We start from the raw sequence: 27,695 nt of genomic DNA, 5'->3' as shown, positions 1-27,695 counted from the left end.
AGCACATTTTTAACATCTTGTCCTGCCCGGACTGACCCAAGGGCTACTGCATGAACTATTTCCTGTTTAATTTGTTCAAAAGCAATTGAGAATAATGCATTAGCAATACAATCGTGGCGTACCACTTGATTGCCTCTGACTCCAGTTCATATTGAAGCTCTAGCATGTGTGGCACAGAGGCACTCAGCAGTGGGGTGATTTCATTCAGGCCACAATAGTCTACTGTCAATCTCCATTCTTCATTAGACTTTCACACTGGCCATATGGAGCTGTTAAAGGGTGAGCGAGTCTTGCTGATCATTCCTTTGGTCTCTAGTTGATGAATCAGTTTATGGATAGGAATTATGGAGTCTCGGTGCAATATTGCTATCATTGCACTGTTGAGGTAGCAATTGGCATGCATTGTTCTTCAACCCTCAGCAACCCCATAACAGAAGAGTCCTGTGGGAGACTGGGCAGTGCAGACAGCTGTTTGATTTCCTCTGTCTCCAAGTTGGCTGTACTGAAAGCCCACTGGTACCCTTTTGGGTCCTTGAAATACCCCCTCCTGAGATTATACCATGGAGACTGCATGGAGCTTCTGGGCCAGTCACAATGTGGTGCTTTTACCACTCATTCCCAGTTAGGCTCATCTCAGCCTCCAACACAGTCAGCTCTTGAGAACCCGCTGTCACTCCTGAAATGCAAATGAAATGCACTGGGCACCAGTGTCCACTAGAGCCTTATACTCCCGGGGGTCCAATGGTAAACTTGGTTGTCCCTGTCCTCCACCTGGCTGGAGGCAGGGTCCCTCTGATGTTCATTATAGTATCTGCTATTGATGAATGGGTTAGTGTGGTATGTGTGGGTATCAGTCTCATCTTGGTTATACACTTTTTGTGAATATGAATCAAAAGTTATGATCCTAAGATCAGGAGCAAAGTCAACCCTTCTGCTCTGTTTGGGCAAGTGGTTACTGGAAACTGGAGCAGCAGTATTACTCCTGAAGGAACCCCTAGTTCCTTCTTTAAAACTCACGTACCTGTTCTTCTAAGTGGTAGGTAGGTTTTCCATCCCATTTTCTCATGTCTTTTCCATGGTCATGCAGGCAATACCACAGCTTCCCCTGTGGTGTATACCGGTTCTCCTGAGTAGGAGAATGCTTGCTTCTAATAGCTGAGATATTAGTCTGTACAGGTGGGGGACAAAATTTACCCTCAAATCGCTGGAACTCTGGGAACAGTTTCTCCATGTGTTTCTCCAGGATGTCAGTTAGTTTCTCCACAGCTGAGATGCAGGCCCATAGGAAGGAAGAGAGATTCTCTTCACACTGTGGAGTTGGGTAGCCACTTCTTTCACGGTTGGTGCCTCATTGTCTCCTCCTAAATCTAGTACTGCCAGTGAGTTGGCATATGATGACGGCATGCCCTGTACAATGTTCTGCCACATGTCCCATCCACACTGGACATTATCTGGGTATTCAGGTATTCAGGTAACTGCGTGTCACCTCCTGCACAGTTAGTTCCCTCAGGTACTGGATACCTCTCTCTATATTGTCCCTCTTGACTAGATTACATGCAATCTCTTCGTTGTAGGGATACCTTTCCTTCACACTTGACAAGAGCTGCCTCCAGAGGCTGTAGGTGTTTTCCGCTTTTCCAGTTGCTTTATCAATGCCCCCTTCCCTATCAAAGGACCCCTGTTGCCTGGCTTCTTTACCCTCTAAATGCAAGCTACTGGCCCCATTATCCTAGTATCTGAGCAGCCAAGTGACAATGTGCTTACCTGAATGACAGCTGAAATCTTTTCATATGTCTGGCATCTTGCTCAGGGATAGAGATGGGGTGGAGGTTGTCTTCTCCTCCCTCCTCCTCCTCCTCCTTTTCCTCCTTAGGAGGAGTGTCTTCATCCTTCTCTAAACATGATGACTTTTGTGTCCATTTCCTCTTCCATATTGGGGTGACTGGTCCTTTGGTTCAGCTGCAGCGCCTGTCGCAGGGGTTGGAGTGGCTGCAGCACCTGTCATTTTATTATGATCCAGAGACCTTCTGTTCCCCTGGAGGGTACTGAATAGTGTTGAACAGGGCTCAGTTATGCATGAGCCCTAGCACATTGCAGTGATTTGTGTCTCTCTGGAATTGCCAAGGTGACAGCATACTTTTTCCAAATATTTTACTAGTTTTTCAGGATTCTGCACTTGTTCAGAGGTGGAGTTCCAAAACTCTGGAGGTGCCCGCTGTCTTAGAGTTGCCCATGGTGTCCTACACTCCCTGCTACACTGGTAACTCTCCAGCCTTGGTGTAGATCTCCGGGTGATACTCTACTTGCTTAACCCTGAACAAAACCCGAACCACATGCAGGGACACGCTGGCTCCCAGCAATAAGACGATCATGTCAGTGTCAACATTCCAAGGATATTCAAAATTCTCGAAATTCTCAAACGCTATTTTAAGTAGCCTGGAAGAGAAGGGGGAGGTGAAGGAAGGTGTTTCCCCCGTGGATTCGCTCTCGGAGGAGAAAATGTTAAGGGTGTAATTGTTAATCCTTTCCGCTAGATGGCTCCCCAGGTACAACGATGACGACAGTGCTTAGTACAGGTACCAGACTAGTCTCAGAACCGATAACTTTATCGTGCCATAAACCAGTGTTACATAGTACAGCAAAGCGAAAATTTTAATCCACCTCCCATGGGTGACGAGCAGCAGCATAGGGACTATATATGGCAAGTGATCTTTTTGATCAAATGGCCTATAACAGATGCTCTACCTCAGTAATATCTGTATCCCTACCCTTTGTCTTCTTATCTCTCTCTACCCATAAGATCTCAGCTAGCTCATTGTCTAGTCCTAAAGCTCCATGCACTTGAGTCATTATTGAGTACAACCCCTTCTCCTGACCTTCCCAGCCTATCTTTTCTGACAGCCTGTAGCCATCCGTTGCAGCCTTAGATGTGCAAGCTATCCCACCATATCTCTGTAATCTCTATGAGATGAAAGCTGTGCATCTGTGCATGGACTTCAGATTCCGGATGTTTGTTTCCCATGCCACATGTGCTTGTGTACATGCATGTCAGGTGGCTCCCCTGTCATGCTGCTTTTACAAAGGGTGCATGAGGACCCTTGATTGTGCTTTCTCCTGACATTTCCCCTCATGCCTTCACTTCTCTCCAGGCTATGATGACCTCCAACAACATGTACCTAGTTTTTCAGCCCTCCTTGTTAGGTTGGCAAAGATACTCTCACACCGCTTTTTTAGATGGTCATGTCTCTCCTCGTCAGTCTTCATTCCTCAGGAAGGTACTGTGCTCATAAAAGCTGAATTTCTGTCTGTGATACCAGCTGCACAACCATGTGTTGATGCTCAGAGCTTTTGCTTCTAAAAAGCAGGATCCTACCTCCTGTTCAACCTCCCCAGTGGTTCACAGTCTGCTCCTCTCCAGCCATTGCTTCATATCAGCTCACCAGCCAGTGCCCACCTCCCCCACAGGTCACCATGGATCCCAGCCTCTGGGAGAGCCATCGGCCATTCCATGCAGCCCAGCACCCACATCTTCCCTCACAAATTCTGTCCTGGGTCAAGGTCTCTGGTGTGCCAAGGGCTGTTGATCTAGCAAATCTTACAGGGTATGCCTATACCTTCTTGTGCAGCCTCCAGCAGTTCCCACACTGTGTCACACATGATTTCTGGGCCCCTTTTCCCCTTGCTTCACTAATTACTGGACAACTGCTACATCTGTGTCAGCTGCTTCAGTCTGCTGTGCTCATTTGTGTCTTGACATTAATCTTAATATGGGTCAGGAGTGAGCTTCTGAAGTGAATTTCTATCATGCCCACTCAGGGTGCCTCAAATCACATTGTGAAGTGGTCTCAGAGTAAGCAAGCTGGATTAATTTTAGTTGAAACTGAACTGGACTGAGCTAGAGAAAATCAGACTAGAGTTAGTCTTTGTAAATAATCCAGAAAAAAAGTGTTCCAATACAGCTGTACCACCTGCTGATGGTGGCATAGGTATAGGGTATGAAAATTAGGTCTGGTGTAAAAAGCCATTGGATTTTTTATGTTGAATTTCTACAATTTACTCTTCCTTTTATTTTCCACATACGCAGAGAGAAATAGTTACTGTATTTGTGGTTCCCATGGGGTATTGAGAAATAGCCTATCAAACCTTCTGTCAGACCTAGGGTTCAATGTAATTGGCCTTGACTTGTCATTGTCTCCCTCCCTATGTAGGTAACTGATACTTACTGTCACTTGCTGTACTGAAGTGGTTCTGGGTATAGGAGCATATTCTAACACCTGCCAAAGCATAGAAACAAAACTGGATCTGTAACAACCTGGCACCTGTGACATAAAAATGAGTTTAATAAAATCTTTCACTAGGAAAGAAAATTATTAAAGACAAGGTTCTGGCTTCTACACCAAACTTGAGACTATGTGCAGTATCAGAAGAACTGTTAATTTATTTTGCAGTGGAGTACTTCTGTAACACAGATTCATATTATCTACAACAGATTCAGGCCATGTGTGTTAGACTGCATTCTTTAATACATAACATAAATGTCATGCAGAGTAACTTTTGGGGAGTGGAATGTGCCCTTTATTCTAAGAGGTTATTTCTCTGTCAAAACTATTCTGTTTGAATACAAAAAAATTTCTCTTTCTGTTTTTAAAGGCTGGTAAGCAATGTGCATCGTATGGGAAGTTGGGGCAAAGAAACAATAAAGAACAGGGGTAGCTGATGGTATACTAAGCTGCAGTATTACTCTGAATCTGTATTATATTTAAGCTTCTCTGCTCTTGACTCTTGAGATTGGATCAGGGCTGTAACTCAGTTTCATGGTTGAAGTGCTTTGAAATCTTAGGAGGTTCCACTTCTAGATGCCTTGAATCACCTAACAGGCTTGTGAATTTCGTATCTTGGCTTAAAATTTAATGAGAATTTCAGCCACAGGGACAGGAAAACTGTTGCTCCTTGTTTTCAGTCAAGCACAAACCCATAGGAGGAAACTGAATGGTGAGCTGTTATGTGAGATTTTTCTCAAAGCTGGTATTAAAATTTTGGAGAAGCAAGGTACTGGTGTTAGCCTAATTCTGTTGGGCTTTGCATCAAAGATCAAATCAGTCTCATCATCTTAACCATTTCTCCAGCAATTAGCTTCTCATTCCATGTAGTTATGCCTCTGCAGCAGTGTTGAGTGACCTGTTGTCGTGGTTTGAACTTGGCTGGCAGCCAAACACCATGCAGATGGTCGTTCACCCTTCCCCTGCCTGGAAAATGGGTGAGGAAACTGTAGGGGCAAATGGAAACTCCTAGGTTGAGATAAAATAAACAGTTTAGTGATTGTAATAAAACAATAACAATAATAGAAAGTACAAACGGATAATGCACAATGCGATTACTCACCACCTGCCGAACAATACCCAGCCTGCTCCCAGCCAGTGATCCCGAAAGAACAAAGATCTCGCCATTGCAAAACCCAGAAGCGAGAGAGAACCCGCCTCATTTATATACATAATGTCACGTGATATGGAATACTCCAAGGGCCAGTCCGGGTCCAGCACTCCAGCTGTGCCCCCTCCCAGCCTAAGAGAAGTTAACTATATCCCCGCTCAAATCTGGGTCCAGCGCTCCAGCTATGCCCCCTCTTATCTCCGGAAAAATGAACTCTATTCCAGCTGAAACCAGGCTACCTGTACAACAGAACGAAGCTAGGAACAAGAGGCTTGTGTGGACTGTTGTGGCAGTAGCTGGCTTTGCATTACACTATACATTGAAACAAAAATTTTCACCCTTCACATTTCAGTCATTTTGGCTTGCAACAAGTGAGCCACCTGACTGATGGAGAAAATGAGGCTTTGGGATTTATGTTTAACTGAGGGCCTTTGAGAGACACCTCATAAAGCAGTGCAGTTGAAGGTCTATTAGTAACGTCAGCAAGCAGAACCAATATTTGAACATTACGTAATTTGGTTTTGTCCAAGATACTTCCACCTCACATAGTGATTTTTCATGCAGAAAGACATGATTTTGTAGTCCTTCAAAGAATTATCATTGTCATGGCTTCCTTCCCTCCCCAGTGTATTCAGACTATACTTGTTTTTTGAATTTTTTTCCTAAAGAAACTAAAAAAGGTCTATTTCCTCCAAACCATAACTATGTATTTACACATGAAAACAATCCACAGGCTTTTAAAAATATGCTTTTGCTGCTGAAATAAAAATTAAGGTCATTAAAACTCTTCATTAACAAGTCTTTTTACTTTTTCAAGTGAAATTAGTAATATTTTTGCATAATGCCAGGCTTACTAAATGCAGGGTACAGCAATGAAAATTAGTTACTTAAAAGAGGTATCAGAAGTGACTTTTTAATTATTTTGTTTCTTTTGATCTGCCTTTTCTTTTCAAGGTGGTCCTAGATGTTGGCTGTGGATCAGGAATCCTTTCATTTTTTGCAGTGCAGGTTGGAGCTAGAAAAGTCTATGCAGTCGAAGCCAGTTCAATGGCAAAATATGCGGAGGTAAGTGTTTTTCACATGAGCCAAGTGTTAGAGTGGTGTAGAGTGAAAATGTTAAAAGATTAAAACTTGCCTCGAAAAGGCTTATGCTGTTAAACTTATGTTAAACTATGCCTCGAAAAGGCTGATGCTGAAGGCATCAGTGTCATTTTTCTAAAAAGTCAGGTCTCTAAAGGCCGTGCTTTTTGGAAGGTAATTTTTGAAGGTGTTCTAAATGTTCTAATGTATCATAGAAATAAACCACATGATTGTTGTTTCTGTGAGAAACAGTGAACAGTTATAACTGTGATTTAACTTCTTACTTGTAGAAGGGAAAAAAAAAATTAAACCCGATGTTGTTTTCCGGGGTTCAGTGCAGGAGCATTGGGCTGTTTTTTTCCTAAGACTCTTGGACAACTGTGTGATCAGACAGCTGAGTTAGTTTCCTGCTAAATGTGATTGGTTAGGTCTTTCAACCTTATGAAACTGTGTTCCTAGGGTTTACAAAGGACATGTCCAAAAATGCACTTAGTTTTAAAATATATTTTTCAGGCTAATCCTAAACAGCAGCAACAGCAAAAAACTCCATGTTTCTTCTCAGTCTCTGCTTGTTTAGGTGAACATCAGAATGTGTGGGGAGAAGTGTGAGAATTATCATTACAAATTTTGTCAACACTGATCACCTCTAGCTGAGTTTTAAAAATAGTTTTAACATGGAAGAAGGTAAAAAGTGGTGAGTGGAGGATTTTTCATCCCATACCTAGAAAAATTTTGTAGTATCTAGATGTTAATTTTTCTTTTTGCTTTGCTGATCTGGAATATAAATGTTCATGAGCAACATTAGGAGTCCATAGTTGCTCTAAGTCCACACAGTGAGCATCTGGTTGTTCAGTGGAAGTTCCTCCTGTATGTCCTGATGCAGCCAGCCAGCCTTGCTCTTGATGAAGGCTGGTGAACACAGGTTGTCAGCTGTAACACTGTGAAGGAGATGCATTGCTACTGGAAATTGAGATAATCTGTTTAGGTCTTAAAGAAGAAAATGTAGATATTAGACATTTATATTTCTCTCCAGATAGAAGTAGTTATTAATGAATAAATTCTTTGTATTTTTCATTCCAGCTTAAATACAGGACTCCATATCTCCCCATATATATTTTGTCTTAATTTATATGTTGAAGAAAAGTGTTGTTTCATACAATCATTTTCTACTTCTGCCTTATTTGTGTTGCTATTGACAAATGCTTTCTTATTATGTGTGTGTTACTTTTGGAATTGGTGAGGATGTACTAGCCTAACTTAGCATATCTGTACTGAAAGAACATTTCTATTTTGTTGTTATAATTTGAATAATTAGAAAGACTCTTCATAATTAAAGGAATTAATTAGGATTAGTACTGACAGTGTTTCTTTGAATTTTGTTTGTTTGTGCTGTATCTAAGTGTAGGAAAGCAAATAAACATTGATGAATTTTTTTTAAGTTGTATAATAATTATAATATGGAATAGCAATGAAAAAGCCTTTTTTATTTGTCTCTGTGCTACTATTTCCAGTAAAAGTAAAAATTGTCATAATATGAACATCTCCACTGCATGTGATAAAGATATTGTAATATTCTGCTGCCCTCTAACCAACTATGTGAGTTGTGTCACAGTCTGTAGATTCTGAAATGATTTAGGTTTCTTGCTTTTGTACATTCATGCTGCTTGCTGAGCTGTTACCTGACAGTTATTTTTAGATTCAGAATTCACCTGTGAGCAAAATGGTAATTTCATTCCAAAGTGAAATCACATCATATGTCTGCTCACGTAGTCTCTGGTCTAAAGAACTTTTCAAATCTGTCAACCTGTTCTTAGAAATGAATACAAACACTTGCCAGTAAAAGAAGCAGTCATGTTATTTACCTAGTTGATAGCATGTTAGTGTACAATGATTTTTGTTTTGTTTACTAGTTTTATTATCATATTGGCATGTAGTTTATATTAGCAGGTCATGGCTGAAAGTCATTAATTGTGTCATTCAAGTGACACAATCCTTCACACAGATGTTGTATTTATTAGGTTAGCTATAAGCAAACAAGGCGCTATAATTCCACTGATGAGTGTTGAGAAGGTATTTAATAGCTGGCATTTCACTTCATTTGAAGGAAGCTAAATAATTAGAATATTTGATATAGGGCCATAAAATTATTAGGACTTTATGAAGTATTCTGCTCTGTTCTGTAAGTTGTTCTGGATTGGGTTTTTTACTAACTGATTCTGCATATTCACATTTCAGTGAATCAGCTAATAACAACATTAGTCTCTCTAGCTAGAATGCATCGTAAGTTTCATTGCTGTTACCTAATGCCCAGTCTGTTTTGGAAAAGGTTTGCTGAAGTAATTATGCACTCCTGTTGATGTTACAATTACACCAGTGCAAGTACATCTGTGAGGAAGTGTTTTCTATTACTTACTGGATTGTGTGTATTTGTTTTTCCTGATATCTCTGAACATCAATACAAATATCCTACTGTGCTGTTGCAAAGGATGCTCCATTTTATACAATCTCCCAGCAGATGCCCCAGATTAGTGTGAAATAATTGCTTCTTCATAAGTTTGTGCCAGAAGAACCCAGATTCTACTCATTATTTAAACATAAGAGGTTTAGATACTTCCCAGTATGTCTGAGTACAGTATCCTAAATAGGATATACCTCTGTGTAGAGATACAGAGACTTTGAAAAGGTTGTTTTTACCTTAATAACTTGCTGTATCAAGCATAAAATGTTATGTCTGTTTCTTCTGTTCATTAAACGTTTTGCTCTGACATTCACTATGCACATAGAAGTGGATAAATCTCCAGTATCCTGGCTCTTGAGTACTGGCCCATAGGTTTATGTGACTATAGTGCTATGCTTAGAAATTATTCACCATCAACTTTTCAGCTCTTGAGTTTCTTCATCCTTTATGGCTATTTAACTACTCAAGAACAGTATCTTTAAAAATTTGGAGAATTATGAAGATCCTTTCTTTGTAATCTTCTACATTGATTTAAAATATCCACCTTTTTCTGGTAGGTGTTTTTTCTTGTAGATAATAATTACAGTTATCTCTTAGAGCACAACAGTACTTGTATTGTCACATGGTGATTCCACACAATGCATTTCTTTGAGTTTGTTCCAGTGAGCCCCTGTCTTTAGAAATTTTAGTTTAGCAAGGAAAAATATATTACCTCTGTATTTTATTCTGATTAACAGACTGAGGTAGTTGGTTTACACTAAAGGGGATTTAATGCTAATTAAAGGTCTCTGATATAAATTTTGCTAATCAAAGGAGTCAACACTTTCTGTGTGCTTTTGTTTTTCTTCCAGCTCCTGGTGAGAAGCAACAACCTTTCTGACAAGATCACAGTTCTGTTTGGAAAAATTGAGGAGATCTCCCTGCCTGAGAGTGTTGATGTGGTAATTTCTGAACCAATGGGTTATATGCTGTTCAATGAAAGGATGTTGGAAAGTTACCTCCATTCCAAAAAATGGTTGAAGTCAAATGGTGAGTGTGTCACCACAGTTACCCCTTGCATAGAGGAAGGAAGATAAAAAGCTTCTGAAAGAAGAAAAAAAAGACTTGAATTGGTAGTTCAGGATTGTCTGGTTTTATACCCTCATTCTAGCTGTACCACCAACATCTAGGGGGCCCAGGGGAATTAATATAATGATGCAGCCACTATTGCTATTGTACTGTGCTGTGGCTTGTTGCTGTTTCACAGTGGAAATAGCTTTTGAGTAAGTATGCTGCTGTTGCACTGCTGAGCTCTGCTTGCTTTTTAATCTTAACCTGCTGCTGCATACACTATGATTGCATCTCTGTTGCAACATAACATAATAGATGATGGCACACTAGCCTCAACTGCCAAACAGTGGAATGTAGATGACAGCAGAATCGTCAAATAGGATGAGCTTTTTTTAATGGAAAAACTCTAATATATTGTCTTTGGGAAAACTGTGAAGTTAAATTGTTTTGACATCCTTTCATTGGGCTTTGTCCAAATACCTTATTCTAATACTTGGATGTTGCCTTTTGAGTGATGTGAGAGATTCATAGGGTTCAGTGCTCTGTACTTCATCCCTCCTATGTTCAGAGGAGTTTTGAAGGCAATCTGTAAGTTCCAGGGCCTCATGGGAATCTTCTTTGAGAGGCAAATCTCAGCATCCAATTGCTGAATGATAAATCTTTCTACATGAACTGCTGAAAATGAACTATAAAGTCTCTCCTTAAAAGACTTCTTTAAAAGAGACCTTTCTCAAGTAAAATTACTGCAGCGTGGAAGTTTTTGAAGCATGGGCTGAATCTGTGCCTCAATGCAGGGAGCTAATGACTTTGCTGTTGTTTCAAACTTGCCAAGCACATTTGGGTACTATTTTTCAGGTCAGCCACTGGTCTTGAGTCTCCCATTTAGATTCTTATGGCCCAGTTTCAGAGGAGGGCTTCTGAAAACTGATCAGTAGGCAGCTCATTTTCAGTCTTAAATGAGAGAATCCTTTTAAAGATACGTGCCTAACTTTCTGATTGCTTACTTGTACAGTGGGGATGAATCACCCTACCTGGTGATTATTGAACTTAATGATTGTCTAAGAAGTGAGCTGAAATTGTGACATTTTGAGTAAGTTGCTAATTTAGTACCAGTTAGGTTTGGAAACTTTCTGTCTCAAATACTTTGCAAACTTGTTAATATTCTCCCCATGGCCAGTTTTAAAAAGCATGTCTATTTTGTGAGTGGGTGATGTTCTTTATTTAAATTCCTGTGGACTCTTCCTACATGATGTGCTTTAAAAAGTAAAGCTGTTTCCTTTTCCGTCTCCTCCTTTACCTGTCCTCCCTTTCAATTACGCATTGTATTTTATACAAGATTAAAAAAGGGTGAAGAAGTGTAGTTCAAAAATGACCAGGCTTTATTTCCTGCTTTCATTGACACGTGCACAGTAGAATAAAGGACTTTCATTTTAGCTGCTAGGCAGTCTGATGCACTGTCCATAGAAAATAATGGAAGGTAATTCCTCTGGTTTCCCAAGCCATTAGAGTGCAAGATCCTAATGAGAATGCATTCTTGCAAACTAGTAGATCAGAATTTCATTCCCTGCTCTGTCACTGATTTGCCACTTCATGCAAATAAAATTATGTTTCTCAACTTCAGCATCTGTTAAATTAAAAAAAAAAAAAAAGGAATAATAGTAAATTTTTGTGTTTGTTCAGTTTTCAGTATTTACTCTGAAGTGCTGTGAGTTTCTTGGATAAAAGTCTTAAGAGTGAAGTGCATATAACTACTTCATTCATTAACAGCAGTTCTTCCAAATTTGACCAAAACCATACCCAGCAGTTTAATTCAAGATCAAGTCTGAGCTTTAATACAAATCATTCACACAGATGTTATACTTATTAGGTTAGTTATAAGCAAAGAAGGTTCTATAATTCCACTGAAGAGTGTTGAGAAGGTATTTAATAGCTAGCATTTCACTTTATTTGAAGGAACCTAAATCATTCAGATATTTGATATATGACCATAAAATTATTAGGACTTTGTGAAGTATTCTGGTATGTTCTGTAAGTTGTTCTGGGTTGGGTTTTTTACTAACTGCTTTAGCATATTCACATTTCAGTAAACACCTATATTAATGACACTAAATGTTAAGATATCTGAAGTGTATAACAGTTGCTTCTTCTGAACTGGTGGTTTCTCACTAGTGAAGACATTCCCGTAGAGATGTCTGTGGGACTATAGAATCACAGAATATCCTGAGTTGGAAGGGACTCACAGGGATTGAGTCCAACTCCTTACTCCACACAGGGCAACCTTAACATTAAATCATGTATTTAAGAGCATTGTCCAAAAGCTTCTTGAGCACTTACCTTACTACTTTATATTGTCTTTTGTTTACTAGGAATGATGTTTCCAACATACAGTGACATTCATTTGGCTCCTTTTTCTGATGAGCAGCTCTACATGGAACACTACTCCAGAGCCAGTTTTTGGTAATGATTATTTATGTTATTTTATATTTATCAAAGATTCAGTAGAGGTTAAAGATTAAATCAGTTCTTTAATTCAGCATAAACTATCTGTCAACACAGGAAGAGAATGCTTTTATGGTTTTGATGTTCACTTCTGCTCTGGCCTACAGTTATACTTTTTATTGTGCAAGTCTGAAGGATCTCTCAGGAAGTGCTAGACCTGAGTGGGTCTCTTTTTGAAAGAGAAATTGACTCCATGGAGCATTCATTGTGAGAAAAAGAGTTGACTGTGAATCAGGCGCTAGTGTTCCCTTTGCTACACCAAAGCATAGTATGCTGCGGATGGTGATCACTGTATTGCCTGATGTCCCGGGTGCTTAAGCACACGAAAGATTCCTTGGTAGTCTTCACAGAGAATAAGTATTAATTCCCATGTCCTGAACAATTTCCAATTTGCTAGTTATTTTCTGTCCACTAAAATTTTTCATGCAGTTTTAATTAGAAGTTGTACTCCTTTTGCCTTGGAGCATCCTACTGATACTGTCCACTGTTAGGCTGTTGCTGTGCTGTATCTAAGAGGAAATATTTACAGTGATATTCTAATGAGGAGAAGTTGAGATGATTCTGTTTTGGCAAAGGGCAGGTTTATTTTTAAACATCTTCAGTCCTTCATGTGATACAGGTCAGTTAATTTATAAATTAGCCATCTACATTTAAAGGTTTTGGATAAAAGGTACTGTGGAACTCATGGGTTAACTATTTTTAAATCTTCTGGAAGATTATAAATGCAGTATTTCAACTGCTCTTTCAGCTTGCAGTGTGGAATGTGAACATTAAGTGGTCCTCATCAATCCTATTTGTTGGTTTCTTAGATTAAAGACAAAGTTTTCTTCCATGCCCAGGTTACAGTATAACTGCTTATACATAGAAGGTTTCTTCTGGCTGTCTCTGAAGTAGAACTATGACAAAATCTTACTATTTCTACAGCTATTAAAGGAGTGAGAGAAATTTGAGTGATTTACATGTGGAATCCTTTGCTGGCGATGTTAACTCTATTCAGCCAGTGCGTCGTCTTTTGTCTCACTGTGTAGGCTGAGGCAGTTATGAAATGTTTGCATTGTGTGTTTAGAATCACAAAAACTGCAACAATATTCTTCTATGTTAAGAGACTGAAAAAAGAAGGTAGAAGTAACTTCTGATAAGTTTTTGCATCTCAGCTGTCATTCTGGTCCCTGTTCCAGAAGGTCCTGTTATTTTTGCTTATATACATGACATGTCAATGATATATATTAGACTACAAATTACAAGACTGAAGCACAATGTTGTACCACGATGCATATTATACATACATACTATACAGATTATAGATAAAATAGATACATACTTTTAGATACATACTACAGTTTGAAGCAGAAATGCAGCTTTTTTTTCCAGGTCTATACAGGATTGGCTGTTACTGCCAGTATGAAAGCATTTCATTTCAGACTGCTTGGGATGCTTCACCTTCATTTGCAATAAATATAAGGCCTCTGTGGAATACCTGTGGGGTAGATACATTGTATGTCCATTAACACTGATGTATGTGGTAATGTTATTGGTGGTGGAAAGAAATCTGCTGCCTTTTGTTGTTTAAGAATTATACAGTTGGGACTGAATAGTCCAGCTTGATTAGTTTCTTATCGTTTGTTAACAGAAACACAGCATCTGCATTCTAAAAAAAAAAAAAAAAGACAACTTCATCTGTATCTGGGTGTCATGATTTGATTCCAGATATTCTACATGCATGCATTTAATAAGCTGAATTACCTGTCAATCACTGTAAGACTTTCAGAGAACTGTGTAAAGGGGATAAGCAGATTTTTCAAGTCTGCTTTAGTAACTAATTTCTCTTTGCACCAAGAGTGTTTTTGTCACTGACATTATTATCACAGACTGTAGTAATACTTTGTAATTATGATAGTGGTCAGGTTGTTTAAATTGCAAGATACTGCAGTTTTTCTTCCACTCATCTTTGCAAAAGGATGTCTCCCATTTTTGACATCTTTTTATTGCCTGCTTTTAATTTTTTTTATGAGAATGTTTCAACCAAACTAACCACAGGAAAGTTCTGAGTGAGAGTGCAGTAGTTCTGCTTCTGCATCACTCTAGGACATTCATGTTCTTAATATTAAAAGGTCTGGATATCCTTGATAGATTCAGAGCTATAAAAGTCCTGTTTCAGACAAAGCACTTTCTCAGGGCTTTCTTGGATGTTTCGACTAAACCATGAGGAACTAGTTGGTGACAGCCTGTGATTTGCTAAGCTTCAAACTCCAGGCCTCAAGAAACAGCTTTTATTCATTGTCCAGCTCTGTTGGAACAGAAGATGTGTTTTACGTGTAGTAAATCCTTTCCTATTTAGCTAAATCTATGTCCTCTGTCTTAGAGATTGGATACGGTTTTGGATCCAGTTGGATGATAGTACTTGAGCAAAAGACTGAAACAAATACATAGATTTGCAATTTGAATTTTCATCTGATAAAGGAACAGCATTTTAAAAAAACCTTCAAAATCCTATGAAAAAAATCATGCTGTGTGTTCTAACATTAGATGCAGCAGTTAGCATAGCCTGTTTACTATACAAAGGAAAGACTACAAGTTTCTCATACACTTAGAATTATTGTCTTGGATCTGTACAGTAATAATAATTATGGGATTGTGTAAGTTTTGTTTCTCTTCAGGCCTATAGATTGGCTTACTGTTGTGCTTCAGTTGTGTATTAATTTGTATTTACCAGTAATCATTCAGAAGTGTGATAATTATAGTCTACCACAGAAGAGCAGACTGCTCTCTTTGTTGGTGAAAATCTTGCAAAGATAGAAAGATACAAAACATAAACATACGGCAAGTGGTTAAAAATAGTGTGCATTTTGTCTGTGTTTCTCATCAGTGATAAATAAGCAATTCAATTATACAGTACAGCAAACATATGGAAAAGGGTAAAAAATCACTTGCAGTTAGTTACTGGTGTCAGCTGATTTCCTCTGTTGTGCTTATTTGAGTTCTTTCCTTAAAAATATCTTTTAAGATATCTTTTAAGACATCTTTGAGGCATACAGTCACCTAGGCATCTTCCCTTTATGCAATTAGCCCAGAACTAGTAGTACAGAATTTATCAGTATTAAAGGGATATTCCCATATTGGTTGAGTTAGTCTAAACTCATCCTCTTCAAAAAAAGTTATGATAGTTTAGGAGTTGTATGATGTAACAATGAGAACAAGCATTTAAATTTTCCCTTTTTAAATGCTCCTGAAGACTTGGAAGGTCATGGTTTTATACCTAGGTGACACTTCCATCAGAAGGATTTGAGCTTCCTTACTGTTTCCCTCTTCCATCCCCTTTTGTTGATGTTATCTGAAAGTAAAGATACTTATTGAACTTCTCAATGAGTTGATAAGTTATACACAGGTGTTGCAGATGAAAGTATTAACACGGTAATGATTTAGCAGCAAATCGGGGTTTATTAATGACTAGCAGCACGTAATCATTAACCAATTTAAATATTTACAAAATAATTCAGTAAAAATGTTATAATTAAAATAGTGATTTAACTACAGATTCGAAGATGACAAGATTCACACTAACTTACTATACGGTACCTTAAATCAATACATATATACATGCATATTCACAAACACAAGATGTACAAACACACAGACAGAAAAAAGTATTTGGATCCAGTGTATAAGTGTATACCCACACTCGTGAAAATAGTTGTGTATACCCAAACACATCGGTAAGCAGAGAGAGTGGGTGAAAGAGAATCTAGCTCAAAGTTAAAATTGCCCTCTTCTGGAGTTTAGGGTAAATATTCACCATGCATCAACGTTCCTCAGTGGACAGTAACTGAGACTCACAGAATCACAGAATCATTTAGGTTGGAAAAGACCTTGAAGATCATCCAGTCCAACCATTAACCTAACATTGACAGTTCTCAACTACACCATATCCCTCAGCGCTATGTCAACCCGACTCTTAAACACCTCCAGGGATGGGGTCTCCACCACCTCCCTGGGCAGCCCATTCCAATGCCCAACAACCCCTTCTGGAAAGAAATACTTCCTAATATCTAGTCTAAACCTTCCCTGGTGCAACTTGAGGCCATTCCCTCTTGTCCTATCCCTTATTACTTGGTTAAAGAGACTCATCCCCAGCTCTCTGCAAACTCCTTTCAGGTAGTTGTAGAGGGCGATGAGGTCTCCCCTCAGCCTCCTCTTCTCCAGACTAAACAACCCCAGTTCCCTCAGCCGCTCCTCGTACGACATGTGCTCCAGACCCTGCACCAGCTTCGTTGCCCTTCTCTGGACACGCTCGAGTAATTCAATGTCCTTTTTGTAGTGAGGGGCCCAAAACTGAACACACTAATCGAGGTGCAGCCTCACCAGTGCCGAGTACAGGGGTAAGATCACTTCCCTGTCCCTGCTGGCCACGCTATTGCTGATACAAGCCAGGATGCCATTGGCCTTCTTGGCCACCTGGGCACACTGCTGGCTCCTGTTCAGCCGGCTGTCAATCAACACCTCCAGGTCCCTCTCTGACTGGCAGCTCTCCAGACACTCCTCCCCAAGCCTGTAGCGCTGCTGGGGGTTGTTGTGGCCCAAGTGCAGCACCCGGCATTTGGCCTTATTGAAACTCCTACAGTTGGCCTTAGCCCATCGCTCCAGCCTTTCCAGATCTCTCTGCAGAGCCTCCCTACCCTCGAGCAGATCAACACTCCCACCCAACTTGGTGTCACCTGCAAACTTACTGAGGGTGCACTCGATCCCCTCGTCTAGGTCATCAATAAAGACGTTAAACAGGTCTCAACTCGAGCAGGTCAACTTCAGCCTGGCCTTCTGACAGCTCTAACAGACCATACCTTAAGGTTTTTGGTACCTGAGAGACGTCCCAGCTCAGGGGAGATGCTGGTCACAGGCCGACTGCAGCCCAGGAGGGTTCAAAGGGTCTCACTTGGGGGCTCCAAGATAATTGACTTTCGTCAGCTAATTTTCACTCTGGCCCAGCTCAAACAATTAACTATTCTAGTGTCTTACACCAGTTGCACAAGAACTTGATGGATGTGCAATTCTGTTACTGTTCTCCCTGGACCACATCCCAGGTACAAGTGTACCAGGCTGTCAGGAGGTGATGGGCTGTTATAACCGTTCCCAAGCCAGGCTCGTCAAAGGGGCGCCTTAATGCTCTGTTTACTGCTATTAGCAGTACTTACCTCCCCAGGTTGGTATGTGACCCAGGAGGGTGGTTGGAATCACACGAAGCACCAAGCAGCCCAGCAAGGAGAGGGAGGGGGCAGAATTGCACCACCACAGCAGGAGGAAGATTACTGCAAGCATGTATATTTTCATTTAAAATTTCACACTGGAAATAATCTGAATATACATTATATGCACATTTGCATAAATTGGTAAGATAAAAATACTACTTTTTTCCCCTTTCTGTTGGTATAGAATGACCTTTATTTCCTGTTTAACATCAATAAAAAGGAACAGATCTGTAATGCAAGTGTCCTCATCACTGTTTTGATTTTATACATGATCCGCCCCCAGTTCTGGAATAGTTTAAGATTACAAAAGCAGTTTAAGAGTGCCTCAGCCCTTCTCTCTATTCTCTGCTTGCTGTGTAGATTCTTTCAGAACCATAGTGTGAAATGTCTCTGTATGTCCATTTGAGGGGATCATGTAACATCAATGCTGTATAGGATGTCTGTGGGGAAGGTAAAGTAAGCTAAGGAGAGCTGCAATTTGGCCTCTCGGCAGACAGGAAAAAGGGAAAGAGGTGCTTAGCCACACTTCACCTGCCATTTACAATTATATTGTGCCTGTGTCTAGTTGGAACCCAGAAAAAACATTTTTCCCTAAACGTTTTATGTGTTACTGTTTCTAGGTACCAAGAATTCTTTTATGGGGTCAGCCTGTCCAATCTGCACAGTGCAGCCGTGGATGAGTATTTCAGACAACCTGTTGTGGTAGGTTTGTATGTCTGGGGGTTATTTTTTGTGGTTTTCCCTCTCGCTATCTTGTCCCTTCCACAAAATCCTACAGGTACAGTAGCCTCCTTGTTTAACAGAGCTCTGAGACTGTTGAGTAGAGAGCCAGGAACTAGCCCTGTCAGTGTGAATAGAGCTGCTGTCAAAGGTTAACTACTATAATATTTCTGGTAATATTTCTGGTTTTGCTCTGAATAACAGATGTCTAGAGATATGCACACATCAGGAAGCCACAGCTTGTGAACAACTATCTTATGAACATGAAACTAGCTTCCCTCAGTCTTTCCACTTGTTGGATGTGATACACTTGTTGGATGTGATACACTTGTTGGATGTGATACAAGCCTTTATATTGTTTGCTTCACTTATGAAACAGTTTGTGAACAGTGATAGATTAGGATTAGTACATGTAATTAAAGAAAGAAAAATGAAGGGAAAAGTTTTAATTTGCTCACTGACTACTACTTTTTTTCTAGGCGGCAATCTGTATTAAATAATTTTGCTCCCTATACTTCACAATTTAATTTTCAATTATTTGCATGCTGTCTTAGTTTGGCTTTCCCAGCTGTGCAGTGCAGAAGAGCACATTAGAATGTGTGTAGTTTAAAAAAAAAAACAAAAACCCAAACATTTTTTCACAAGTGATCAATTTCTGGACGAATTTTATTGTTTCTAGGTTGAATAAAACAGGTTTTGATACGTATATAAGCTATCAAATATATTAAAACCTGATAATATTTTAAAATCTAATAGTGTTTTAAGGGATGCTAACAAAATGAAACATTTAAAATAAGTTTTTTGGGGTGAAGATTGATTTTTGTCTTTTTTCCCATTTTTTTAACAGAAAACAAGTTTATATGCTGACAAGGCAGAATGATAACACTTGCAACTCTTTTTGTTGTTGTTGTTTACCCCCACAGGATACTTTTGATGCGAGAATTCTGGTGGCCCGGACAGTGAAGTACACTGTTAACTTCCTGGAAGCCGCTGAGGAAGATTTGCATAGGTCAGCAGACACCAGCAACCTACTCTCAATCTATCATTTTTGTAACTGGCTCTAGATTGGTGCTCAGAGATGGAGGAAGCTTTGTGGTGGATGCGGAAGAGGGAAGGTGGCATGCCAGAATGACTAGTACACCACTTGTAATGGACTGGAGCATTCACCTGCATGACAATTTCTCTAGTATGAGCAGAGAAGCCTGTTGGTGAGCCTGTGAAACACCAGAGATCAGTTCACAAAATTTTCCTACTGAAAGTGATAAAATGGACTCTGGAGGACAGTGTTTACTTCTTAGCATTATATGTGGGGACACATTTAAATCTAGTTACACAGCAATTTTTGTTTTTCTCTGTAGACATCCTAAAAGACCTTGTCACATGGTGTCATCACAAGCTGCCTTGCTGAACTCTTGTGTATCTTTTTTGTTTTTAAACATTTTCCAGTCTAACAGGAGTCAGCTGTACCTCTTTACTTCCCTCCTGAACTCCTTCAAATCATTAGTTGGAAAGTCTTCTATATAACCCAGCCTGCATCCCTGGTGTCCCAGCATGACAGCAGAGAAGCCTTCTCAGTACATCTGTGACATAAAATGTACCATATGGGAGAATTTGAGGGAGTACTTCAAGTCCTTGCAAGACCCTGTCATGAGGGGAAAGTATCACAGACTGTCTGAAACTCTGAACCCTTATTTCAACATGACTCACAACTAATTGTATAAATGACATGGTCTAGTGAGAAAGAATTTCTCTCAGAGAGGGGGAAACAGCTGGAGAATTGCTTTTCAGTTTCAGCTGGCTAGAGTTTACTTCCTTCAGTGGTTCTCAGAACTAATATGTTCATACGTGAATGATAATTTTAGGATATGTTTCTGCAGGAGTGGGTGAGATTTGGGTTCAACTACATATCCAGTAATAGTTCTTTTGGAAGGGAAAATATTTCAGCTCTTGCTCAAGCAGTTCAAGTTTTCCTTCTGGTTCTGTTAGTAGTTCTATTTGTCAAATCTATAGTGGATCATTTTCCTGTTCAAAATAGTATTTAAACTAAATCCAAGTCCTTCACTAGGAATGGGAAATTTTCCACTGGAAACACTGAACCCCTGTATTTATAACAGTCTGCTGTGTTGCCACAAATGATGCACTTGTGTGCACTAACACTTGTGTAGTGGTGTATTTGATTCTACTATCGAATAAGGCACACAAAAAACTAACATCTAAATCAGTGCCACTGGTTAATTCTATTGACACAGAGAAAAAGAGCATATACTTTTAAATATATGGAAAATTGATGAATAAGAATGGAAATATATAAATTAGTAGAAGATAAGTTTCTAGTGGAATTTCCAGTACTTTTGGGAAATTACTTTGGCAGCGTATTATTTTTTCTCTTGCAGAGTGGAAATCCCTTTTGTTTTCCACATTATGCAGTCTGGACTAATCCACGGCCTGGCCTTCTGGTTTGATGTGGCATTTGTAGGATCACTGTAAGTACTTTTTCCTTCTTCCTATGAAATACTAACTACACGGGGAAAAAAAATGCATCTTTCATGAAAAGTGTGCCAGAATTAGACCTTTATCTGGTGCTGACCTTGTTTGTAATGAAATTCCTTCATATTAAAGAAATTATGCCTTCTAGGTGTAAGAAGAAGTGTGATAACCTAGTGCTAGCAATGTGACTACATGGTGGTGATCTTGCTTCCCATTGATTGGGGTGCACGTTATCTATGGTAGACCACATCCAGGAGTTGTTGAGGGTCTAAATGCACTGTTGCACACAATACCGATTCTTTGTAATATTATATACCTTTCTGTTTTCATTGTAACTAAAGCAGCAGCATTTGAACATAAGCTGGATTTTCCCATTTGGGCTGGCCTTGTTTGTGGGCAAAAAGGAGAGCAGGTTGCATGTTCCAGCTAACAACATGGAAATGAAGAAATTTTCACCAGACTTGGGAAATTTTTTTCACTGCAGCACCAGGCATTTATTTCAAAAGGGGGATATTCATTTGGAATAGTAAGTAGGTGAAAATTAGATAAACTAGCTCAGGTAGTCAATACATAGATTTCAACTGTCTGTATTTAGCTCTTAGATAAGATTTGTTGATTTCACAGTTAAATTGATTTAGTTTTAGATTAGGTGATTTTTTTCAATAAATTGTAAAATGCAATTCTATTTATTTGTGTTGATAAATGCCTTTTATTAGCCTTTGAAATGAGGATTGTCAAGAATTCAGAATAGTATATCCATTAAAAGAAAATGGACATATGTGCATTTGTATTTATGTTAACAGCTGATAGTAAAATTTTTAATCTTAAAAAAGGAACCAGAAACTCCACATCAGTTAAAAAAGCAGAGAAAATTGCAGACTTGTAGAAACCAACTGAAATCCTCTGCTGAGAAAGCCTCCATTTTGGAGTAGGCAATTGCTTAATCAGCAGCTCTTTCATGCTTCTACAACTCTGGAAGTTCTTTGTCTTAGCACTTGAAATCTCAGTGGATCAGGCTCATGGTATTACCTTTGTTATCCCTTTCTTTGCACCTACAGTTCGTTTCAATATATTATTGAAATATCTCTTGCAACTGAAAACTAGGTATGGGACCTTCTTGGGGATGCAACTACCATTGTGAAGAATCGCATTGCCACATTCAGGACAAACTTTCATTTTCTGTAATTTGTTGAAATTGTCTGAGTGGTAAGAAGAGCTAAATTAGTATTTGTTGTCCTGGCAGTGTGGAAAGAAGAGAAAACATTGTCTGAAGAGTCTCTTGTTTCAGTCTCCGTAATTGGCTTAGGCACACAGATCTGATGGTCACAGGCACAGTATAAAGAAAGAAAATGAGGTATAATGTATTGGTTTCCCAGCATAAGGTAGAATCACTCTCCCAGTTTAAGGAAGGCAGTTTAAAGTTTATTATAAGCAGCTGAGGCCTCACATATATAAAAGTCTTAACAAAATTTTTTCTGAAAGCAGAAGACAGGAGAGAAAGTCTAGATAGTTTTTCTTGTTTGTTTTAGGGTAACTGTTTGGTTGTCCACTGCACCAACAGAACCTCTTACTCATTGGTATCAAGTACGCTGCCTTCTTCAGACACCCCTCTTTGCTAAAGAGGGGGAAACTCTCTCAGGGAAAGTCCTACTTGTTGCCAATAAGCGGTAAGTGTAAAAGCTTCCCAAGCAGATTTTGTAGTGCGGCTTTTCTTGTTAGAGGTACCCAAAAGACACCAGTTAATTATGGGTATGCCTGTACCCACATTTTATTTCTGGTACCACTAGCAATTTATATGGTATCACTGGTACAGTTACGTAGGCAGTGTTGACCTTGTGATCTCTGCTTACCAAAAGCCTCCATGTTCCACTCCAGCTACCTATGATGTTCCTTCTCACATATCTTCTCTTTCACCTGTCACATCCTGCCTTCCCTCACAGTGCTACTTGCAGCTTTTGTTGGCTTTCCACTCCACTTTCACACACAGCAATTTTCGCAGGTCATGTCCAGTCATTTTCCACACCTTGTTCTGGTAGTGTAACCTCTGGCCATGTCTTCAGCAGCAGCCTAGTTGTTTGCCTGAAGCCCCAACATCCCTTGTCTCTCAGCAAGTCCTGTGCAGAGACAAGGAGAAGTGGGGTTGATCCCAGATACATTACATTTTTGATTCTGAAAAAAATTCCTTATGGACATGCTCCCCTGTTTAAGAATAGCACTTTTCATGTGTTGTTTGTCCTTCCACCAAGGCTAATGAAGATGGCTGCTTTTGGAAGGGCATATTTCCTCACCAGACTTCTTTGCTGTTCCTGCTGTCAGTCAAATGTTTGGTAAATCTACTCCTATGCTTTGCTTTGAAAACAATCCTCCAGTGACTGGGTCACACAAGTTGCAGCCTGGTTTGCTTACGTGTATGTATAGTTTTAACAGAAAACAAAGCCTCCTCTGTGTAGGAAGGTGAATTTTTTTTTTTTTTTGGGGGGGGGGGGGGGGGGCCGGGGGAACATGCTGACCAATCATGTGATTCCAGTGACGTCAAAGCTGTCAGTAAGATTTCCAGGGCTTTTTAATCACATCAGCAACAAATACTTCATTTGGGACTTAACAGATTTCTAGATCTTCTGCTGAGAAACTCCTCATGGAGAAAATAAATAATACAGATCTTGATATGTCTCTTTCAAACGTAAAATGTATTCATATTTTAATATATAAAAGAAACACTATATGCCACAATGTGATCACACAGCCACTGCTGTAAATATGTCAATACATAAGGCATATCTACAATGGAGCATGGCTCAGAGATGCCTGAGCTGGTGACCTTGCCAGACAGAATGAGAAGCGCTTTAACCATGTGTTAGCACTGAGCTAACAAGCGCTGCCACAAAGCTAATCTGCTTTTGGGATCAACGTAGTACCTCTGTGTAACTCTGCAGTTGCTGTTACTTGTGGGAGGACCAGCTTTGGTCAGCTTCAGCATTTTGGTTTTACTCTCAGTTGCTCAGTTCGTCCTCTTTACTTTTCTGTGTGTAAACTCATTTTCTTGCAAAAAGTCCTGTGAAAAATATCCTTCCTGGTGAAATCTAGGATTATGACAAGAGTGAACCTAATGCTCTTTGGCCAGTCAGGTTATTTTTGATCATGAAATAATACTCTGATTGTACTTGCTAATGCTGAAATTTAAATTATTTCTGCCAGAGAGGGGGAAAAAAGACCTTTCACTGTTGAATACTATCAGTGCAAAATTATGTTTTTCAGATCCAAACTCTTAAAATCACTTAAGCATCTTGTAAATTTTACTTGTTTAGAGCTGATTAAATAATCACGCCCTTGCACTGATACCACTGATACCACTGCAAATAAATTTATTTTGCTTGTTATACTAAGTGGTTATTATTCAGACAGTAACTACACTGGTATTTTTTCATACAAGATGTTATAGTTGTTTTAGTTCCATTACTTCTTTTTTATACTTCTCTTTCTGATGCAGACAAAGTTATGATATTCAGATTGTGGCTATGGTGGACCAGACAGGATTTAAATCTGGTAACGTTCTTGATTTAAAGAATCCATTTTTTAGGTAAGAAATGTTTTTGAGTAAAGTACACCATTGTAGAGTGGTAACATCATGTATGACAGGAAGCAAAGGACACCTGTGGAAGAACAAGTTTCTGACCTCTTACAGTTTATTTCTACAGGTATGAGGGCACCATTGTTTAGTATTGGCAGTAGTTACTTATATAAGCCAATACTCTATTTAGGCTGTGTGATAAAGAGCAAAAAAGCTTTATTTAAGATCTGTAATGATTTAGTGCTGTGACAAAATCATAGACGTTTACTTACTTGAACTCATGTATACATAAAATCTTTTGCTCTTTCCTGTTTTGTGATGTGAATCATTGTGACTTGAGGAATCGGCAATATGCCAAGATGCACTCTGCCTAGTACATCAATTAATACTGCTATTTGACATGAAGGACCTGTCCTTTCTGTATGAAACATGAGGGGAGGAAAAAATCTACCTGCTGCAGTCCTTTCCAACCAAGCAGGGGCCTTGATTAGGTGTTGTTACAGCCCTGTATTTTGGGAAAAGCTATCAATTACAGATCAAAACAAGCAGGAGGAAGGAGCCATCAATTATTCCAACAGAAAAAAAGATTTTTGAGAAAAACAGGCTGGCTGTGTTTTGTTCTCATTCTTATGCTGTATTTGGCATTAAAATAGGCAAATACAGCTGGTGGAATTAATTTTTTCCCAGAGGTACACATGGAAAATGCTTCCTTCATTCATTATGTGTTTCCCATTTCCTATTTTTTGACTCAGACCTATATGACAATTCCACACTAATCCTTTAAAACAAAATACCCATTGTGTCTGATGAAAATTAATTAATTTTCATCTGTACATTAAACGTGCAGCACATCGGTCATTTTGGCTTTAGAGTGGGGCCCTTTTGATTCAATTCATAAAGATGCCTTTGTAATAAAGACTGTTCATGGAAGACTTGCAATAACTATAAATAAAATCACGTACTGGAAAAGATTAATTCCTTGGATTTGACTTGTGTCATGGACAGTGTCTAGCTTATGGTTTTGGTTTGGCTAATAACATATTCAAATCTAAAAGCTTTTTGTGAGGATGACTACGAGTAAGTTTACTGGTCTTCTAAAATCTCCATACTTACTCTCAGCACCCATTGTGTAAGTGTGAGTGACTTTTCAAAGATGATACAAGTCTACTCATTTAGAAGCAAAATAAGCTTTTGTTAAAAGTTTTTTAACTTACATAAAATGTAGAAATCACTTTCAGAATACTATCACTTATTTGCAAGAAAGCAGGGGAGAAAAGGTCAAGTTATATGTTACATATAGAAATACTTTTAAGTTATATGAAGTGGTATTCTAGTTTGAAAATTGGATGTAAAAATATCACTGTATGATTTCATGGTTGCTAGCCAATTAACTATATTGAGTAATTCAGACTGCTGTTCTTTTATACATTGATTCTTAGAGTGCTTGGTTGTGAAATCCTGCCATAACACGCTAACGGTCACTCCCCTGTGAGGCTCCATTAGGTTTTTTTGTTGATTGATCCTTCTCCATTCTGCCCCTGCCCTCCCATAGCAATTACCAGAACTCTGAAAGAGTTGAATAAACAAAGGCAAAGAAGACTTGCCAAAAGAAAAAGCTTATTTATAAACATGAGGTAACCTTCAAAGCATTTGTAAGGTTTTTAAAAATTAAAATATAATCCAGATTTTGAACTAGGACCTGCAAATTACTGTGCATGGTGGGACATTATGCCAACGCATACAGCCTAGCTCTCTTCTACGTCACTGCTTCATAGTGTCCCTGATACAAATATTTCTCTCTGTACCACAGGTATGGATAGTAGGGTAGGGGCAATTCTGGACATTTTTCACTCATTTAAAACAACTCCATACTAATTCTATAGTATAAGGTAAAAATAAAAGACTGGACTGGGAAGCCTTTCATTTCTGTGAAGGCAATGGCCTGAGCTGCTATACATAAGACCAAAAGAAAGCCTACACCTTTGTAAAATAAGCTACAGTGGATCTGGTAGCATTTCACACTTGCTTGCACAGCTGAAAATCTAGATAAAAAGACTTAAAATTTAAATTTGAAATCACACTGCATTTAATAAATCCAGTGAGGGCATAGGGGACTAATTTTCTAGCTTTATTCCCAAGACTTACCTGACATATATTGGCTGAATATTGTGCTCACAACACTTTCAATTTCATGAAAGTCCTTATTAATTATGAAAAAGCTGTCAATAGTTTTTACTAGAGAGCAAAATAAAAGCTAATTAGAATTTAAGTTTGCTTAGTTTAGCTAGTGCTGTAAGTGATCAAAGAATTGTATATTTTATTATAACTATTTTATTCTTTCATCCATTTTTAGGTATGCATAGAATATATCGTAATATGGCATCTGAAAACAGAAGTGAGATTCTCACCAAGCTGAGTAACCAGTGAGACTGAAATCAGTTCAGTTCTTAGTAGGCCTGCTGATGCTTGTGTAAAATCAGTTTGTAACTGTAGATATCTGTAATTGTATGCAAGTCACATGAGAAGGGAATATTGTGGTTCCATCCCTTTTTTTGTTTAATTGAAATTTAGCCTGCTTTCATATTTACAGACTTGAATTGCAGCAGACTCAATTTTATTCCAGAAAGTTCATTTGGTATAGAACAAGAACTATCTCTCTGTGTTTATTTCTGTTTTACAGTAAGCTCACATAGGTCTTTTTTTTTTTCTTTAAATATTCTTACCAGTATTCTAGGTTATTGAAGAAAACCTACCTCATGTTTATATATCTCTAACACATCAAAAGATCTTTGAGCAGTATGTAGTGTCCATGCTTTAAACATTCAGCACTTATTTCCACATATTTCAACATTTGGTGTTAATCTTCTAGCTTACCAGGGCAATGTGTTAAATACTTCAATTTTCTCTCAATTTGCTTCATTTTTGAGACATGAACCTGAAGTCATCATGCATATATACTTTGTAAGTATTCTGAGTTTTCCTTATGCCTACACAAGTGTAACAGGACACACTTGTAAACTACCCCCAGCATAGTGTGATACAAAGTGGTATGACAGGATATGTGTGACTTTCACTTTTTCCGTAGCTCTGGGAGAAGTATTGATGGTCGAAGCTATACCAAGATGTATTTTTGGCTGGTGTACCTAGCAAATCATAGAATCAT

The 27,695-nt window shown here is 38.9% G+C and overlaps 1 protein-coding gene across 1 annotated transcript in view; it reads left to right on the top strand.

Annotated features, from left to right (window-relative positions):
* Positions 1-26,895, top strand: part of LOC141938234 (histone-arginine methyltransferase CARM1-like) — a 75,581-nt gene extending 48,686 nt beyond the window's left edge. The window contains exons 5-13 of the mRNA XM_074856904.1: positions 6,385-6,495; positions 9,820-9,997; positions 12,385-12,475; positions 18,378-18,459; positions 19,401-19,486; positions 20,871-20,960; positions 22,494-22,631; positions 24,452-24,541; positions 26,886-26,895. Of these exons, the coding sequence (XP_074713005.1) occupies positions 6,385-6,495; positions 9,820-9,997; positions 12,385-12,475; positions 18,378-18,459; positions 19,401-19,486; positions 20,871-20,960; positions 22,494-22,631; positions 24,452-24,541; positions 26,886-26,895 (876 nt within the window). The remainder of the gene's footprint in view (positions 1-6,384; positions 6,496-9,819; positions 9,998-12,384; positions 12,476-18,377; positions 18,460-19,400; positions 19,487-20,870; positions 20,961-22,493; positions 22,632-24,451; positions 24,542-26,885) is intronic.
* The last annotated feature ends 800 nt before the right edge of the window (positions 26,896-27,695 follow it).

Source organism: Strix uralensis, chromosome Z, assembly GCF_047716275.1.
Source record: "Strix uralensis isolate ZFMK-TIS-50842 chromosome Z, bStrUra1, whole genome shotgun sequence".
NCBI classification, from domain to species: Eukaryota; Metazoa; Chordata; class Aves; order Strigiformes; family Strigidae; genus Strix; species Strix uralensis.
This window is presented reverse-complemented; position numbering and strand designations above follow the sequence as displayed.